We start from the raw sequence: 18,981 nt of genomic DNA, 5'->3' as shown, positions 1-18,981 counted from the left end.
AATGTAACTGTGAGGCTGCAAAGCAGCCTTTGTTTAAACGCCATCTTTCAAGGCATGAGGGAGCAGATCTTTTCTGATGGAAAAGAGATGCACAGATGTGGAAATGGCAACAAATTGAAAGAAGGAGGCTCAGCATGGAGTGGGTAAAGTAAATACGACAAGTGACTTGTTTTTTATTTTATTAATGAGATGCCTATTGTTCAGAAACAAGAAGCTGTACCATCATTACTGTTTCAAAGAGCTTTTACAATGATGCAGCTGAATGCATCCAATATTATGCCTCAGCTTGAACAGTTTCTGTAAAGACTTTGAACTGTGTTTTCACCACATACATTTTGCCTGCTCTCATCTGAGTTTTCTAATTTTAATGAAATGACTTTGAGAGTCATACTTGGACTCTATAAGTATAGGGGTCATTATGGCCAGAGATAAATACATCCCAAAGCCCAGAGGATCTTAAAATTATTTAAACAAGGTAATGATAGTAATGTGCACATTCAGTAGTCCTTTCATCTTGGGCTTTCAGAGTGCTTTACAAACATTAAGTAAGCCTACCTACTTGTGAAGTAGGTAAGTATTGTAATATGTAATGGGTAGTGTGAAGATGAAGTGCTTTCCAGTCCATTAGTAATTTAGGAGGGTGTTAAACAACATCTACTAGGGATAAACATGTTTAAATTGGCAGGCCCAAATAACTGGTATCCAAGAGTCCTCAAAGAGTTGGCTCAGAAGATCTCTAGTCCACTGATGTTAATTTTGACCAAATCTTGAAATAGCAGGGAAATTCCAGAAGGCTGGAAGAGAGATAATGTTGTGCCAATATTCAGAAAGAGCAGTGGGATGGCCTGGGTAACCGTCTGCCAACTGTCTGGGGCAAAATAAATGGAAAAACTTATACAGGAATCAGTTGACAAAGAATCAAAGGATAGGTATGCAATTAATGCCAGTCTACAAGATTTTATGGCAAAGAGGTCTTGTCAAAGAAATCTGTTTTTGTTCTTTGAGATTACAAGTTTGGCTAATAAAGGTAACTGTAAATGTAATATACATAGACTTTTGTAATGGGTTTGACTTAGTACCACACAACATTCTGATTAGAAAAAGAGTACTACACAATATCAATAGAGCACATTGTTAACTGGATTAAGAACTGGCTAACTGATGGAACTCAAAACATATAGTGCGGTTCCACAGGGCCGGATGCTATTCAACCTTTTCACAATGATCTGGATGTAATTATAAAGTCACTGCTGATAAATAATCTTTGTTGATGATGCAAAGCTTGGAGGAATGGTAAATGATTCTGAGGACAGGACAATCAGACAGAGAGGTCAGGATTGCTTGGTAAACTGGGCCCATTCAAACAAAATGTGTTTTAATGTAGCCAAATGCAAAGTTATACATCTAGAAAAATGAAATACAGACGAAGCCTGTAGAATGGAGGACTGTATCCTGGAAAGCAGAGACTCTGAAAAGGATTTAGGGGGCCATAGTATGTCACACAACTCAACCTGAGCTCCCAAAGTGATGCTGTGGCAAAGAGGGCTAATACGATCATTGGACGTCTAAATGGGGGAGTAGTCAGAAGGAGCTGGGAGATGATTTTATTTTGGTGTACAATATTGGTGAGACCGATACTGGAATACTGTGTCCAGTGCTGTGTCCACACTTTAAAAAGGATGTTAAAAATTGGAGGGGTGCAGAAGAGAGCCACAGAAATGATTCGAGGTCTGGAGAAAATGCCACGGAGTGAGAGATTTTAGAGCTCAATCAGTTTATCAAAAAGAAGATGGAGAAGTGACTTGATGTCAGTGTATAAATACCTTCATAGGGAGCAAACGCCAAGCGTTCTTTAATCGAGTGGAGAAAGGCATGACAAGAACCAATGGCTGGAAGCCAAAGCCAGACAAATTCAAATTAGAAATGAGGCGCAAACTGTAAGGGTAATTAACCACTGGAACAACTACCAAATGAATTGGTGGGTTCTCCGCTCCTTGATGTCTTAAATTTAAGTTTGGATGCCTTTCTGGAAGTTATCCGTTAGCCAAACATGAGTTATTTAATGGCCTGTGGTATACAAGAGGTCAGACAAGGTGATATAAATGGCCCTTCTGATCTTAATTCATAGAGTTCATCTCCATTTGAAATAGAGGCAAACTGAGGCACAGAGAGTTTGTGTCTTGCCCAAAATTGCTCAGTGAGTCAGTGGTAAAGCTGAGACAGGAACCTAGAAGTCCTGATTTCCAGCCCCTTTTCCTAAATAACTACACTTCCCAACTAAATGAAGCCACAAATGATTGATTTCAGGCTATAATTTTATTTTAAATTAAAATCAAACTCTTGCATATAAACAACTACAGAAATAACAAGTAACTATAGGACTATTAACGGAGGGTACAATGGTAATTGGCCAAACAATTAGACAGAAGTCAGGATATAAAAATTTACCAATAAATCAGTCCTCTTCACACTTTGGAAGAGCAGTGTCATGGAATCACTCAAGAATGCATGCCGTGGTTTTCAGTTACTGTCAGTTTTAGACCTATTCTGTCCAAGTTAGTTGCCGTAACAAAACCCTGTTATTTTATAAGAGCCAAAATTGGTGTAGAAAAGTTTTGACTGTGGAGAAATAAACTGATTCTAAGGGAATGGGGGATGGGTGGGAAGGATATCAAGCAAACCACAAGGTATGTCTGAGCAAGACAGAAGCTGAACTGTCCAAAGGAGGAGTGGGTAGATGGGAAGCTGCTAATATGAAGTCCCATGGCTCTCATTGTAAAGCAAGTGGCTTCTCCTGTAGAGATTCGATTCCTGGAGTAAATTGATTAGCTAGCTGACTTACTGTCACTTAGCAGGCTTCTTTGAAGGCTAGAGACTGTTTCTGGGAAGTCCCCTGGCTTTTAATTTTCAGAATCATGGTCAAGCATGGTTACGGGCAAGTCCTGTCATGGGCAGGGGACTGACTTGCATACACCATGTTTGGTGTTATGGGCACGACCCTCCTTCTGGCAAGTGGACTTTGTGGGCCAGTTCTGCCCTTCGATGATGTGCACATGTGGCTTCTGCAGCACTGCTACAGACTCCGAACAGGTGGCCCTTGCATCTGTATGGAGCCCCACTGAAGTCCGTGAATTTGGGTGCAGGGATCTGCCCAGGCAGAGCAGCTTGCAGGACCAGGGCTGTCACTTTTAATATTTACTGTGCATAGTGCTTACAGAGCAAATGAAAAGGTAGGTGATTGTCCAAAGGAGTTCATAATCCTCTTTCTTAGGTGCTTGGTTGGTGCATCTTGCCAGCATGCTCAGGGTTACACTGATCACCAGATTTGGAGTTGGGAAGGGATTTTCCTACAGGTCAGATTGGCAGGGACCGTGGGGGTTTTTCGTCTTCTGTGCAGCATGCGGCATGGATCACCTGCATGGCTCATTTGGGCATATCTCACCTAATCAGTTCTCTGCCCCTGCAGTGGCCTCAGGCTTTGGTGCTCCTCGGTGTCTCCTTGTCTCGGCCTGGGATGCATAACAGTTTGGTCTCCTAGGGACTGAACTGCTTTGATCTATCTTGTTATTTGGCTCAGTATTAGGGGGATCTGGGTGGTGTTGGAGGCCTGTGTTAAACAGGAGGTCAGACTAGATGATCTGGTGGTCCCTCTGGCTTTAAATTCGATGAAACCTAAGTGCCCAATCCTGCAAATACTTCATTAGGAGATTGATCTCAGCAGTAAACACTGCTCCAGTTAACAAATGTTTGTAGGCTCAAGGCCTAATTTCACTGGAATTTCACAAGGAGGCCACTGTAACCATCTGAGAACAGAATTTGACCCTGTTCTTCCAGCCTATAACAAAAGTATTTATTGTATACGTGGGAGTCTCATCCCTACTGTATGTCACGTGTTTCCAACTGAAATAGGATACTGACAATCTAAACTTCACCTACATTTTGGCAAAGCTTCCAAAGCACCATTAAAATGCACAAAGTGATTGACTGCTTGTAGTTTAACATAATTGTCCTACTGGCTGAAATTAATCATGCAGATTGCCATTAACATGTTAATACACAATGAGGACACAATCCTCTACAGATGGTTCTAAATGTTATAATTTAAAATAATAATCATTTCCATGACAAGGAGACTTTCCTTTGTAGGTTGCATATTTTTGCAGAGTCCGTTCTCTGAAATTAATCATTTCCTATTGTCTGCTTGGTAAATTGGTTTTGTTTGTTATATTGGTCGTGCCCCAAGGTGCCAGTCAGAAGCAGAGTCCATTACCCTGTACAAAGTCTTACAGAGACATGCCCTGATCTCAGAGCCCTACAAGCCCCGACACCTTAATCCTGGCCCAGGGAACCATCGCCCTGGCAGCCCTGCTGGCCCTGACCCTAACCCTAACCCAGGCAGCCGTATGACCTCCACCCGTACCCTGCACCAGAGAGGGTTCCCTGCCCCGATCCTAACCTTGTCCCCGGGGCTATGTCCTCTCTTTTCATGGTGGTGTCATTATCTCCTTTTCCTGTGGGATTTTGTCATTCATCTTTTCCCTCCCCTTTTCCTTGGCTTGTTTAGGGCGGTGGATTTGGATTGCTCAGATGAGTCCCCTGGAAGGTTTATTTGTAGGAATAATTCAGTCACGCAGCCCGCAGGGCGTGTCGTCTCTCCCTCTAATACAGGCCTAACTGGGCAAGTCACAGCTTCCCTTCCCATACGTATGGAACAGGCATTCTCCACCCATTGTTACCCTATATCTGTGTATGAGCACACTAACCATCTCCCTGTTGGTAAGCCCCCCCCCGGCAATGTTCTGACACCGAACCCCTGCAGGTGGCATGGCAGAGCTGCTTAGGGCATATAGGGAATGTAGGGAGGGATGTGGAGTATCAGGATTCACTGCACATCCAGGGCTGGGAAGAGGCCAGTCTGACTTGAGGTGGTGAGGGGAGCCAAGGCTCCTCTGAAGCAGCCCTCACAAAGTGCTGGGCTCATGCTGCACAATGGGGATCCGGGATTTTGGATGGGTTTTGGTTTGGGACCCTTTCCCGAGAATGTTCCCTCCTTGGATCCCTTTGGGTGGGGAAGGAGGGGTCTGAGGTGCATTTCCACACAACACATGCTCGACTCCTTCACTGCACTGACAGAAATAAAGCTGTTCCTGGACGGGAGCCGTCTCCTCTAGCATCTTGATAGTGCAGAGATGGTGACCATTTTCACGGCACTTCCCCAGCATAAGACTTTAAATACCACCCCACGCCCACTGCCTCCCTTCCTCAAACCACCTTGTGAGCCAAGCTGAATCTATCCCCCCCTCCTCCAGTTGCACCGCAGAAATGCACGGCTCTCCACAGAGGCTGGGCTGTGTACAACGGTGCATGGGCCAGTGAGTTCTTTGGTGGCTGCTGAGTCCGATGCGTGAGTGACATTCACGGCGCACGCACACAGATCCTAAACCCGGCGCACAGGGCGAAACACCGCGCGCACAGAAACTTGCACAGAAGAATTTTTTTGCGCATGCGGCCTGTCAAAAATTAGAGGGAACATTGCCGGCCACAGGTCGGGGGCACACCCATGCACTAACAAATCTCTGCTACTCGGATTCAGAGCCTTGCTAGTGTGGACTGGATGCACTAAAATCCTATTAGCGCTTCTCGTTGTGTAATCATCTCGTATAGGTCAGTGGGTGATTTCCCTTTGGATTCCTTATCTAAATTATGTCTTTTGAGGTCTGGGTGGCAGCCAATTCTTACCGCAAGGCTAAAGATGTTAATGGAATGGGCTGTGCCTAGCAGCAGTGCATGCTGAAAGCTGGGAGCGAGATGGCGTCTGGGTGTGACCCCGCAACATGAAACAAGAAGATGCCAGAAAACGAAAAGCAGGAAGGAGGTTTGCTCTTTCACTGCAAAACAACACAGCCTACCCTGCTGGAGCATCTTTCACACAAGCCCTAATGCACTTTACAGCCTTAAAGAAGAGCAGAGTGGGAGAGAATACCCAGATGACCGCGAGAGAGGCTCAGACTGAGGAAGAATAATGCTTAGCTTTTTTATAGTTCTTGTCCACACATCTCAAAGCACTTTATCAGGGAGGTCAGCATCATTATCCCCATTTTACAGATGGGGAAACTGAGGCTCAGAGCAGGGAAGTGACTTGTGCAGGGTATCTCAGCAACCCAGTGGCAGAACTGGGAAGAGAACCCAGGTCTCCTAAGCCAGCATCCTGTCCGCAGGACCAAGAATCCTGTCTCTGTAACATGGGATTTTTCGCAGTCAAAAATGATCATAGGGGTAATTCGTAACAGGGAGAACCAGACCACACCACCTGGATCATCCAGTCTGTCTACCGCAGCACAAGCCTCTAACCTCCTACACAAATGGCCTGATCCAACTCCCCCTGAAGCCAGTGGGAGCCTTTCCATTGACTTCAGCAGGAATTGGATCAGGTTCTAAATACTTTACTTAAACTGTATCTGAATCCAGTTAGAGCTGCTGGCTCCAGGATCTGTGTAAGGTTTCTCTATAGTACCTAAGCAACCTGCCATGGGAGATCATTCCACTGTGTAACTGACATGATGACTTGAGAGTCAACATCTGAGTGCAAGAGTTCTCTGGGTTTTTCTTCTTTTTTTCCCTAGTTTCCAGCCATTAGTTCTCGTTCACCTCACCACCCCCACTGTAGTGATTTTAAATAATTCCGCCTCCACTTCTGTGTTATCACCTTGCACGTTAATAAGCCATTACGTTACCCACCTCCTCTCCTTACAGATCAGCACATTAACAGTTGGCACTTGATAATGTGAGGCAATTGGTGAATGAAGAATATTGTTGCTATTAGCAAAGCACTGGGAAAGACATGTAAAAGCATGACGGGGCAGGAAGTGTCACATGGCTGGACTGGCCATGGAGCATTAATCACCTCTCTCTCTCTCTCTCTCTCTCATTATTCCTAGTGTCAGAGAGCTCATTCAGTCAGGAAGGAGGAAGAAGAGAAGTTGTGATGCCTTTTCCTTTCTGGCCCAAATTAGAGAGAGACAATGTACAGTCCCAGCAAGACTCATACACCCAAGAGCATTTGCGTGGGCGTTTTCCCCTGGGGCCAGTGGCTGATGCATGTTGGGAGTACGGGACAGCTGCCTCACGAGAAAACGCAGGAGTGAGGATGACGACGTGTCACTCTTGATGGGAAGTGGATGCTCTGAAGCTGGACAAGATGGCCGTGAGTACATGGTCCCAGACTACCCTCATGAAGGCAACGCAGGTAGGTTTGGGGGGGCTGCTGTTGCTTCCCAGACATTCTTTCCCAGAACGTTAGTTGGATGTCTCCTGAAGCCAGACATCTTTAGTACCTGGCACAAATCTACAAGCAATGACAGGCCCTATGTGCTTTGGGATTTTCCTGCGGCCTTCACCTTGGGACATTGCCGCAGGTGCAATGGGTTGCAATGCTTTAGCTGGCAGTCCATCAGGTGACATGGGTGAGGCAGGGTTTGCAGGGCATTTGCAGCAGCAGACCCCCAACTCTTGAACTTGCTCCCTCCTGGCCTGACAGTGTGGACAGAGCATGCTCGGAGGCCTAATTCTGCCTCAGCCTTTTCCTCTTTGGGTGTAACTGTACTGGGAAGTGGGGGGCGGGGAGGGGGCTGTTGTTTAAGCTGCTTTGGTGGTTGTCGAGCCATTCTAAGTTTGTGTGGGCTTTTTTCCTTATTATAAATAAGCTATGGTTTGGAGTGGACATTGCTCGTCCTCTAATTGTGCACCCAATGATCCTACAGTTGTGAACTCACCCACACTCCTGGGAGAGTTACTGAAATAGCGTTAGCTCCTTTCTTACTGGGAGGGAAATTGGCACGGGAAAGTGAAGGGACTTGTTTGTGCTGAGACAGAATGGACCCTGGCCATCCTGTTTCCCTGTCCCCTGCTCCAACCACTAGACAACACCCCCCTCCTTTTAGAGCTATCTCTATCTCTCACCTCTTCAAATGCCCTGACACCCTCTCCCTTCTCTGACAGCTTGTCTCTCTCACTCCCCTGGCTTTGGGACTCCTGCCCCTTGCCAGCAAGAATTCCCTGCAGCCATCTTCCTCCGTGCACAGCCACATTATTCCCTGTTGTCTCCAGGTGCCATTCCAGACAGCTCCCTGCCCTTCACTCTGACACCTCGTAAGCAAGCCTTGGAGCAAGCGCCTTTCGCGGCTGGCAGCACTGGGAAGGTGCTTTTGCTGGCAGCTGCTCAGGTCCAGCTGTGAGACTTCTCATGCTCTTAAGCTAAGGGATGAGTCTGACTGTAGGCTCTTTGGGGAAAGGACCCTCTTGTTGATTTCTGTTTGTACGTCGCCTGTCTGATCTGTGATTGGAGCCCTTAGGTGCTACCTTAATACAAATAATATTTGTCCCCCAGCAGCATCTACAGTAGTAGGCTCCCTTTTCACAAGGACTTAGAATCTGAGTGATATTACCACGTAATATCCAGCTGCAATTCCTGTGTTCATATCCATGTTCTTCATTGGAACAACAGCTGCCCTCAACTGCACATATACAGTGCCACTGGCTGCAGCTACCCGCCGATTTCAGTCGGGTCTCACAGGCATAATGAGGGCAGGATTTGGCTGACTACATCTAAACGCCCTTGGATTTGAAGCCAATTAGACAGAGCAACTTCTCAAAGGTGGCTTTGCTCAATGAGTGTCAGTATGTCAGACTGGGCATTGCATTCATGTTAGTCTGAACTTTGACTGGAGGGAAGGTGCCCTTACATTGGAGCCTTTAACCCTTTCCTGATCAAGAGTAGCTTGGTTTCCAGGGTTTCTTTTTTGTGTGTTCACACAAAGCACATAATTCAAAAAGGAATCCTCTGTCTACATCCCACAGCAAGGCAGAGACACTTTTCAGGAGTCTAGCAGCTTTTTGCCCCGGGGGGAGGGGAAACGGGGACAGAGTGTTAACCAAAATGCTAGGCTAGGCTCTAAATAAAAATATACCTTTCTCAGGACAGTGTGGAGTGGCATGGAGACACCATTAATTCAGTGGATGATCTTGCATAGCTCCCCAGGGAGAACCATAAGCAGTCCCGGTGATAGCAGTTCCACACTCTCCAGAAAGGAGGGGAAAAGGGAGCTGATTTCTGCAGTCCTCTTCCTTTCCTGTCCCCTCAGCAACCTCTATCCCGGAGGCAGGGGCCAGGACTACAAAAGGCTACTCTCCACCCCCTCAGAGAAGGCAGCTAATAAAAACCACCATGGTCGGGGGGATGATTGATCAGAAACCTATGTTAATATATTTAAAAGGGTCTATCCTGAGCTGGGAAAGGCCACGGCACTTTGCATGCAGAGATGGCAAAGGGATGCTGGCTTTGTTGCCTATGTGATTCTCACAGTGGCCCGCAGATGGTGCCATCGTGCAGGAGAGAAATGCATCTGAAAAAGCTGTGAAAACAGGAGGGGAGAAAAATCAATTTTGTTAAAAAAACACACACAAATATTTCAGGGAAAAAGGAGCAAACTGGTATCTCCCGCCTCCTTTCCAGCTTTGTCTGGTGAGAGCAAGTGCTTGCAATGGACTTTCTCTCCTTGCCGAGCCTGCAGCTCTCCCAAACACCCCAGGGGAAAGGGGAGACAAGCTTGGGAGCAAATATTTGGATCATCTATTGCATTTAAGGCAGTGAAATCAACCTGATCCCTGCGTTGTTTTTTTGTCCATTTTTTAATTTAAATGAGGCTCAACTTTATGCTACTTGTTGCTTCGCGAGGAGAAACCCAGGCCGGGAAGACATCAGGACTGTAAGAGCTGCAGCTGCAGGCATTGCCTGCACCATGAAATCTACCAGGCGAGGGGGTAAGGTGTGTGAGTGACCAGTGACAATGGCTCACCTGGAGCCGGACTCTCCTTGTAAACAGTAGCCCTGGGCAGCCTCCAGCCACACAGCACTCCCATGCTGGGCTCCGTGTCGCCTGACCGGGCACCCTCGCCGCTCTGCAGATGCCTTTCTCAGGGGAAGAGAGGAGCCTTCAGGGGGTCTACAAGTCAACGGCTCAGCAGCAGGATGGGCAAGCCCTAGCAGCCGGGGGGGTGTCTGTGTGCGCCGAGTGCTACACTAACCAGACCTTCGTCTTCGATGATGGCAGCTCTCACAGGTAGCCTCTTTAATGCATCCTGCCCCTTGGCAGGGTGTCAGACTAGATGTCCCTTGCAGTCCCTACGGTTCTGTGTGCCGCTCCCCTCCCACCCCGTTTCCTTTCTGCTTTGGACACTCGGGAGATGGGTGAGCAGTGAACCCGGGAAGCCACATCAGGACTCAGAGAGACCCCTGCTAGCCCTAGAGCCATGCCTGGTTCTCTAGCTCAACCTCTTTGATACCAGGGACCGGCTTACTGCCTTGCTAAACTGTGGCAGGGAGATCTGAGGGACCGGTGCCGGTTCACGGACCGGTCATGGAGAAACACTGCCCCGAGCTCTCCAGCAGCACAGGTGACCTCCTTGGAGTGAGCCCCTCTTCTTTCTAAGGACTGCTGCAAACCTCTGCTGGGGGTGTATTTAGTTTGTTTGGTTTGTTGTCTTTTAATTTGAGCATTTGCTGAGCCAGACTCATGTGGTTTGCAAGAGGAGGCAGAAAAACTAACACCCCCTACCAAAAACAATAAGCACTTTCTCTGCAACAACCTGCTCTCAGACATGCATGTCCTGAGAGACATGCAGGACGCACTTAGGGTTGCAATGCAAGGGATCTCTAACTGCTTCTTGGTTCCCAACCATTGCCCTGGGCTGCAAAAGTGTCCTCAATTGTAGAAAATGCCCTCATCCCTTTCCACCTTTCTGCCTTTAGTGTTAATGTTGTGGAGGCATTGGTTGCTGCCCCATAGCTAAGGCTGAGTTGTTTTCTATTTAAAGCAGAGATTTGCAGTCTTATGTTTATATGTTAGACATAGGAATATTTTTGATTTTTAAATATATAAACAGATGCCATGTTCCACAGCAGAGGTGGCTGCCTTTCAATGGCTGGAGAAGTGATCCCTCATACAGAACAGTCAGGAAAGCTTCACTTCAGGGTGAAAGGAGCTAGAGGAATGGAAAGTTGCTGTTTGCAGTGGGCATTCATGTACTTAACACTAAGAATCAGGGTGAAAGATGGAGACATCATGCTTATTTTGTTCCTCTGAGCCTCAGAATTGCATCTGGTGAGGATTAATAGTTGGGATTTGTATTCTGGTAGCACTTAGAATGGACTGAGCACTGTCCGCACACATGAAAACAAAAGCTTGAAATCCAAGGGAGTTTAGATGTAGTGCACCAAATCCTGCCCTCCATTGTGCCTGTGAAATCCTATTGAAACCAGCAGGTAAATCGAGCCAGAGTCATTGTATGGGTTAAATTGAGGGCCGGAGTTGTTCCAGGGGTGTGAAGAACACAGGTGATATTCACATAGGAATTGCATCTGGTTACATGGAAATATCACCCAGGTTCTAAGTCCTTGTGAAAAAAGACCCTACTAGCTGTAGAGGCGGTGGGACAAATATTATTTGTATGAGGGTAGCGCCTAAGGGCTCCAATCACAGATCAGCTGACAAATTCTACCCTTCATTATCCCTGTGTAACCTTCTTGCCTGCAGTTACACGACTGACCTCCAGGGGGTCGTGTAGCTGTAAGGGAGGGCAGAATCGGGTCCTGTGCTATCAGTTAGCAACAGAGTTTCAGTCTTAGCTGTCAGCTCCTTGGCTGTTGTTGGCTTAGGGCAGAACGAGGACATTTTTTGCCTTTGAATGGGATTTTAAAAAAAAAAAGAGGGGAAAGAGGGGGCTGGAATGCTCTGTAACAAACAGATTGCAGACTGTTTCTATAAACTCCCATGTAGGGATAGGGGGTTATTTTTAAGGCCGGAGCAGAGCTCACTGCAGTTAGTGAGGGGATGGTGTATACCTTGACTTTTAAAAACCCATGGATTTTAACCATCCTGCTAATGCCTATGTAGACAATTTGCATAATGAAGGTTATGAAGAACTTTCAGCTCCTTCTCATAAAATGCACAGTGTGATTTATTCTACTGGGGACTCTTAGCTTAGATTATAAGAATCCACACTCCTCTACTTCAGTGCTCAGACAAGCTATTCCGGCAGACTGTTACATACAGATGAAGTAGGAAAGAGTGTCTAGGGATCCTTCATATTAAATCTGTTCTTGGAGTCATTATAGAGAAAGTTGCTATTACCATGTGTCACACTCAATACTGAATGGTGAATTAAAAGCTTTGGTCCGTATTGTGAGCTAATGGCCTGCTGTACTTTATTTAAGGGCGCTGTTTGAGCTACAATATATGAGGAACAGAGAACATCCCCAAAAGCCAAAGTAACTTTCTTTTTGGGGGTCTCCCCACAATTTAAGAGAACAGCAGCTGTTAAAATCTACAGGGGAGGGGAAGGGGGAATGCAGCCTTTTTGCCAATGAGTTCCTGTGCCAGGTTTTTGCTTGGAACAATTTTTATGCCAAGGTATACGTTGTAACACAGAGGGGCTATGATGTAAATGCTGAAAATCGCTCACCTATGAAACAGTTAAAGGAGGCCACTCTGTGTGTGTGCAGTAGTAAATATGTTCACTGAAACTGAAGCTTGTTCTTGATGCAGTCTACCTTTTCCTGGTAGATCCATTCTGATAACATCGATACAAATATTTACTGGCACTGCTATTCAAATTGCCTTATACTCATCCGATGACAGGGGTAATTAGGCACATTAAGCTTGCATATAAATTCATTCTAATTGGACAAGGAAATCTGGATGTGTTGTGCCTACTGGTTTATCATTAGTGAGGATGGTTTTCTTCAGAGCCACATCTGCTCATAACAAGTCACGGAGATTTTCTTTCACTCCTAAAAGGTTAAATGGGGGAAGAAGAAAAAATATTAAATAAGAAGTCATTAATTTTCAAACCACCAACTGAGCGAGTAATTTGTAAATGGGTCTGAACTCTGGATCACGTGAACGACTCATTAATTCGCTCTCCCCATTTTTGTCTCTCACATAACAGTAATATCTGATGAGGGTAGGATACCCATCATGTATTAGAAAAGGAGAAATACTTCCCCTCCTTCTCCACACCATGTGTGTCTCGGCAAATCCATGGTAGCTCGGCTTCCTCTTGCAGCTTCATCGTTTAAAATGTTAACAAAGCCAGTAAAATGTGTGGATTTTTTTTTTTTCATTCTCTGGAAGACAAAATGTCTTTCTCTGCTTCTAACCCTCTGAAGGCCCAGTTCAATTGGTTTTCTCTTTTGCAGGTGACTCTTGTTTTTCCCTGTGGCTCTCTGACCTGTCAGGATGGCTGCATTGGCTATCTTGCCTTTAGCAAAAACAGATTCCTAAATTTGCAGCTGGGTTCTGTGTGAGAGAGAGATTGGGATGCCCCTCTAGTGGCTGCAATTTATGGAAGACTTAAATCCTAACATTACTTGCCACTGATAAGACTTGTACCTCAAGAGATGGAATCATTTGCTGCTGTTTGTATTGCAGTAGCACATAAGAATGGCCATAGTGAGCCAGACAAGTGGTCCGTCTAGCCCAGTATCCTGTCTTCAAACAGTGGCCAGCATCAAATGCTTCAGAGGGAATGATGAGAACAGGGAAATGTATTTAGTGATCCATCCCCTGTCACCCAGCTTCTGGCAGTCCGAGGTTTAGGAACATCTAGAGCATGGGGATGCATCCCTGACCACCTGGGCTAATAGCCACTGATGGATCTATCCTCCATGAGCTTATCTAATTTTTTTTAACCTAGTTATACTTTTGGCCTTCACAACATCCATGAGTTCCACAGGTTGACTGTGTGTTGTGTGAAGAAGTATTTCCTTATGTTTTTTTTAAACGTGCTGCCTCAAAATTTCATTGAGAGATTCCTGGTTCTTGTGTTATGGGAACAAGTAAATAACACTTTCTGATTCACTTTCTCTACCCTATTTGAGACTGTATAGATCTCTATCATATCCCCCCTTAGTCGTCTCTTTTCTAAACTGAACAGTCTCAGTTCTTTAATCTCTACTAATATGGAAACTGTTCCATATGCCTAATCACTTCTGTTGCCCTTCTCTGTACCTTTTCCAATTTTAACATATCTTTTGAGATGGGGTGATCAGAAGTCCATGCAGTAGTCAAGGTGTAGCCATACCAAAGATTTATATAGTGGCATTATGATATCTTCTGATTTATCCCTTTCCTAATGGTTTCTAACATTCTGTTCACTTTTTTGACTGCCACTGCACATTGAGCAGAGGTTTTCAGAGAATTATCCACAATGAATCCAAGATCTTTCTTGAGTAGTAACAGCTAATTTAGAACCCATCATTTTGTATGTATAGTTGGGATGATTTTTTCCAACGTGCCTTACTTTGCACTTATCAATGTTGAATTTCATCTGGCATTTTGTTGTCCAGTCACTCAGTTCTGTGAGATCCCTTTCCGCAGTCAGCTTTGGACTTAACTATCCTGAGTAATTTAGTAGCGACTGCAAACGTTGCCACTTCACTGTTTATCCCCTTTCCCAGATCATTTATGACTATGTTGAACAGCACAGGTTCCAGTACAGATCCTTGGGAGACCCTGCTATTTACCACTTTCCATTGTGAAAATTAACCATTTATTTCTACCCTTCGTTTCCTATCTTTTAACCAGTTACTTGTCCATGAGAGGACCTTCCCTCTCGTCCCTTGATGGCTTTCTCTGCTTAAAAGCCTTTGAGGTGGGACCTTGTCAAAGGCTTTCTGAAATTCAAAGAGCAGTATATCAACTGGCCTGTGAGGCATGATTTCCCTTTACAAAAGTCATGTCGACTCTTCCCCAACATATTGTGTTAATTTATGTGTCTGACAATACTGTTCTTTCCTGTAGTTCCCACAAATTTGCCTGATACTAAAGTCAGGCTTACCGGCCTGTAATTGCCAGGGTTGCCTCTGGAGCCTTTTTTAAAAAATGGGCATTACATTAGCTATCCTCCAGTCACCTGGTCCAGAGGCTGATTTAAGTGATAAGTTACATACCACAGTTAGTAGTTCTGCAATTTCACATTTGAGCACCTTCAGAACTCTTGGGTGAACACCATCTGGTCCTGGTGACTTCTTATTGTTTAATTTATCGATTTGTTCCAAAACCTCCTCTAATGACACCTCAATCTGGGACAGTTCCTGAGATTTGTCTCCTAAAACGAATGGCTCAGGTGGGAGAATCTCCCTCACATCCTTGGCAGTGAAGACCGATGCAATGAATTCATTTAGCTTCTTCACAATGGCCTTGTCTTCCTTGAGTGCTCCTTTAGCACCTCCGTTGTCCAGTGCCCCACTGACTGTTTGGCCGGCTTCCTGCTTCTGATGGACTTACAAAAAGTAACTGCATTTTTATTTGGCCTTTTGATAGTTGCTCTTTAAATTTCTTTTTGGCCTGCCTCAGTATACTTCTGCTTAACTTGCCAGAGTGTATGCTCCTTTCTATTTCCTCACTAGGGTTTGATTTCCAATTTCTAAAGGATGCCTTTTTGCCTGTAACTGCCTCTTTTACTCTGCTGTTTAGCCATGGTGGCGTGTTTTTTTGGGTTTGAGTCCTGTAGGTTTTTTTCCCGTTTGGGGTATATATTGAGTTTGAGCTCCATTGTGGTATATTTAAATAGCTTCCATGCTGCTTGCAGCATGTAGGAGCTCCTGTCATGGGCAAGGACTGCCTGGTCCTAGGCGCTGCACAAAGGACGGTCCTGCCTCAAAGAGCTTACCTTGCATTCTTTTACTTTAGGAGCCAAGGGTCTTTGGTTTCATTCTCCCTGTCTCACGCTGTGGCGTATTTGTCTGCCGTGGTGGCCGTAGATTCGTTACCACTTCTGTGTGCAGGGGAACGAAAGACAGAAGATGTTTTAGGAGCAGAGGGCAGCCTCCTGGCCTAACATGCCTGTCTTCCCCCTCCTGAGTTTTAGGTTTCTCTTAAATTCCCCGGCATAAATGCTCCTGGGTATCCGTGTACAGAGATCAAACACTGGCAGGGCACCTCTCCCACCCTCCCCCCACCCCCCAGCCCTCTTATTTATGTTAGAACAGCAAGGGAATGATCCTTTGTATTCACCATCTCCTTTATTTACATGACAGAGTTAGACCAGGAATACTTTGTCTTCTTGAGCCTTTATCTAAACCATGTAATCCTGTGTCAACACACTCCTGTCTAAATGGACTTTGGCTATGCCATCCCCATTAAGGTCAACAGCAGGCACCTGCCCAAATTCTTCCCCATTGTCTTGAAATGTAGGGGAAAATAAGAGCAAGTGAGGAAATTGGTCATTCCCCTCTCTCACAATGTCTGTCTCAAATGCTATCCTGCATGCCGCTCTGGGTGCGTGTGTGTCTTTATCAATTTTTTTTGTTCCTCTTTGTGCAACAGTAATGGGATTAGAACCCCATTCCACTGCAATACTTCCCAGGGTATTTGCCCTGCGAGATTCCTCCAAAGAGAAAGCAAGGAGTTAATTGTAAGTGTGCTTTAATTTGTAAAATATGTCTGGCCCAGGAACATCCTGCTCAGCAATTCTTGGCACCCAGAGGGCATAAGTAACTTAAATTTTGCCTTCCTGTCTCACGGGAAATGTTGTGAATGTTTGTACAGCGAGGCAGTCAGCCAGCCAGGGCAGTGCACTGTCTCTTCTGGGTTAGAAACTCTTTTCCCTTCTTGACCATGTAAGGGAACTCGGGTAAGTAGTGACGAGGACTTAGCAGCCATAAGAAAAGGCTCACACAGAAATAACCTGCACAAGTATAGAACCAGAGAGAGAGGGTGACTCAAGCATCTGGAGAATTGGCTTTTCTCTATACTACCTCCAGTGCATATGGTTTATTTCAGAAGAAAGAGGTGGAGCAAGACGACACTTGTGACAGGTGGTGAAGCCAAGGCTGTTTCTGCTGGAGAAGCTGTTTAGGAAAGTTGTATCTTTGCATAAGACGTATGTGGCTTTTTTCATGTCTTCTCACATATTTTTAGCCTCTCTTACCAAAGATATGTCAGTCCGTCCTGAAGATTTTGCTGATACGTCTCTGGGAATACTGGATGCTTCTGTTTATATTTGAGGTACATTAGGTAGAACTATGTGTAGTCAGGAAGGATACAATTGGGCTGGTTTAGATACTAAACATTAGCTTGGGGAGCAGGGTGTTTTGGGGAGGCGTGCAGCTGTACTGACTGAGTCAACTGTTCCAAAGTAACAGCTTGAGAATTAGGTCCCAGAGCGGCAATAAGAGAGGTCTTTAAGAATGACTGAAAGTGCACCTCTGAGAATGGTGCTATTGACTACAATGGTCCTGGCTTCCCAGGATTAGATTAAAACATGTGGTAGGTTTTTCCCCTCTTTTGGTTTGGTTTGGTTTTGTGAAGTGAGTTTAGCTGATCAAACAACCCTCCATATCAGCAGAGGAGATGCAGCAGTGCCCTTCCACTGTGCTTAACCCTCATTCAGAGGTCTGCTTCTAGGAGCAGGAAGGCAGTTTGCTTGTATGTTCTTCCATTCTTTGGTCTCTGTTGATGGTTGTGCCTATTAATGCTGGCTGTGGTTGGCTTTCTCCACTCGGCCACCATGAACCGGACAGGAACCCACTAAATTTATTTCACGTAGACCATCAAGCAGCCAGTAGATGATTATGCCTTTTGTTCATTCGTGACCAAGGTAGGGTTCAAAGTAGTGTCCTTCAGGTAAAATGCTCCATATCTCATTAGGAATTTCCTAGGTCATCCAGGCAAGGCTAATTATGGACCCCGAGGAAGCTGTTTGCCTGCTCTCCTAGCTGTAGTTGAGATTCTGCCATCACTTGAGTCTTTAAGTCAAGAATGAGTATCTTTCTGAAAGATCTGCTGTAGCTCAACCAGAAATTATGGACTTGATGCAGAAATTACTGGGTGAGGGTCTTGGAATAGACTCTCTGGTACCCAGTTCATTAGACCACGCAGCTTCCAGTACTTTGTATTTTATATTACAATATTTTAGTTGAATATTTATCTAACTTGGAGTCAGTGCTGTGCCAAGGGCCTGAGTGTTAGGTGGGACAAAGCAGCTGTTTTATAGGGTCTTGCATGCAAGTTAGTGAAGGATAGTTTTAAAAGTGTCCCTTCTCCCTCTGCTGTGGTGTCTGAGCTGTTCAGTGAGGTATAGAAATTCCCTAGGAAGCCATCCTGCTCCTACAGAGGTGTGTCATGTTCTGGGACACAGTGCAGCTGGTCTTGCATAGATTATGTAATAAACACCTCTGAATGGTATCTATAGTTGGGATGAAGGCACACTCAGTGGTCTTTAAGTTTTCCATTTTCTGAGTAGGGCAAAGGCCATCTGGTAGAACTTGCACTGAATTAAACTCTGTTACTTGTTAGTAACTAACTATTCCAGGCATAATTACCTGCTTTCACCTTTATTTAAAAAAATAAAGGAAGATTTGTCAGCTTCTCTTCCTTTGGCTGGCAGCTGGGATCTTAGTTCTTGGAATGGAATCTTGGCCTTTTCTTGCTTCAGAAATAATTGCAACATAGGGGATTAGCTGTTGAGAACGCCATAAAATTACAAGGCCAGTCATTGCTGAAGTGTGCTTGTAAAGCAGAGATAAAGAGGAATTGAGGTCCTTTCTGCCTGAGTTGGTTTTCTCAGTCATGTTTGAGATCACCTGAGCCATTTGATATTCACATTGCAGTGAGCTCACCAGTAGGTGGAACTGCTGAGGCTGAAAACGGAATACATCCTAACACACATGTATATCCCTGGGAAAGGACTTTTGGGGTTTCCCTTGTATTGAGTTACTTTCACCATATTGGTTCCATAGCGTTAAATGTGCTGAGTTCCAGATGTTGGGTATTGTTGGGCTCCAGAATGGTCCTGCAGCAGCTTCAGCAGAAGAACAGCAAAGTAGGGCGCTGCCCCCTGCTCAGGGTGCCTATGGCCCACAATAACGTTTTACGCTCTCCCAGTTCTCCATGACAGTGACGTCTTCCACCCTGGCCTTCA

General features: G+C 45.3%; 1 protein-coding gene across 3 annotated transcripts in view; it reads left to right on the top strand.

Moving 5' to 3' along the window:
- The first annotated feature begins 9,507 nt into the window (after positions 1–9,507).
- Positions 9,508–18,981, top strand: part of KCNT1 (potassium sodium-activated channel subfamily T member 1) — a 200,584-nt gene continuing 191,110 nt past the window's right edge. Inside the window, exon 1 of one of the 3 annotated variants that reach the window (XM_074973566.1) lies at positions 9,508–10,118. In XM_074973566.1, the coding sequence (XP_074829667.1) occupies positions 9,964–10,118 (155 nt within the window). In that variant the 5' untranslated portion in view covers positions 9,508–9,963. The remainder of the gene's footprint in view (positions 10,119–18,981) is intronic. The other 2 variants (XM_074973565.1, XM_074973568.1) reach the window with 2 other exon arrangements.

This window comes from Natator depressus, chromosome 16 (assembly GCF_965152275.1).
Source record: "Natator depressus isolate rNatDep1 chromosome 16, rNatDep2.hap1, whole genome shotgun sequence".
NCBI classification, from domain to species: domain Eukaryota; kingdom Metazoa; phylum Chordata; order Testudines; family Cheloniidae; genus Natator; species Natator depressus.
The sequence above is the reverse complement of the archived record's forward strand: the minus strand, read 5'-3'. Positions and strand labels throughout refer to the sequence as shown.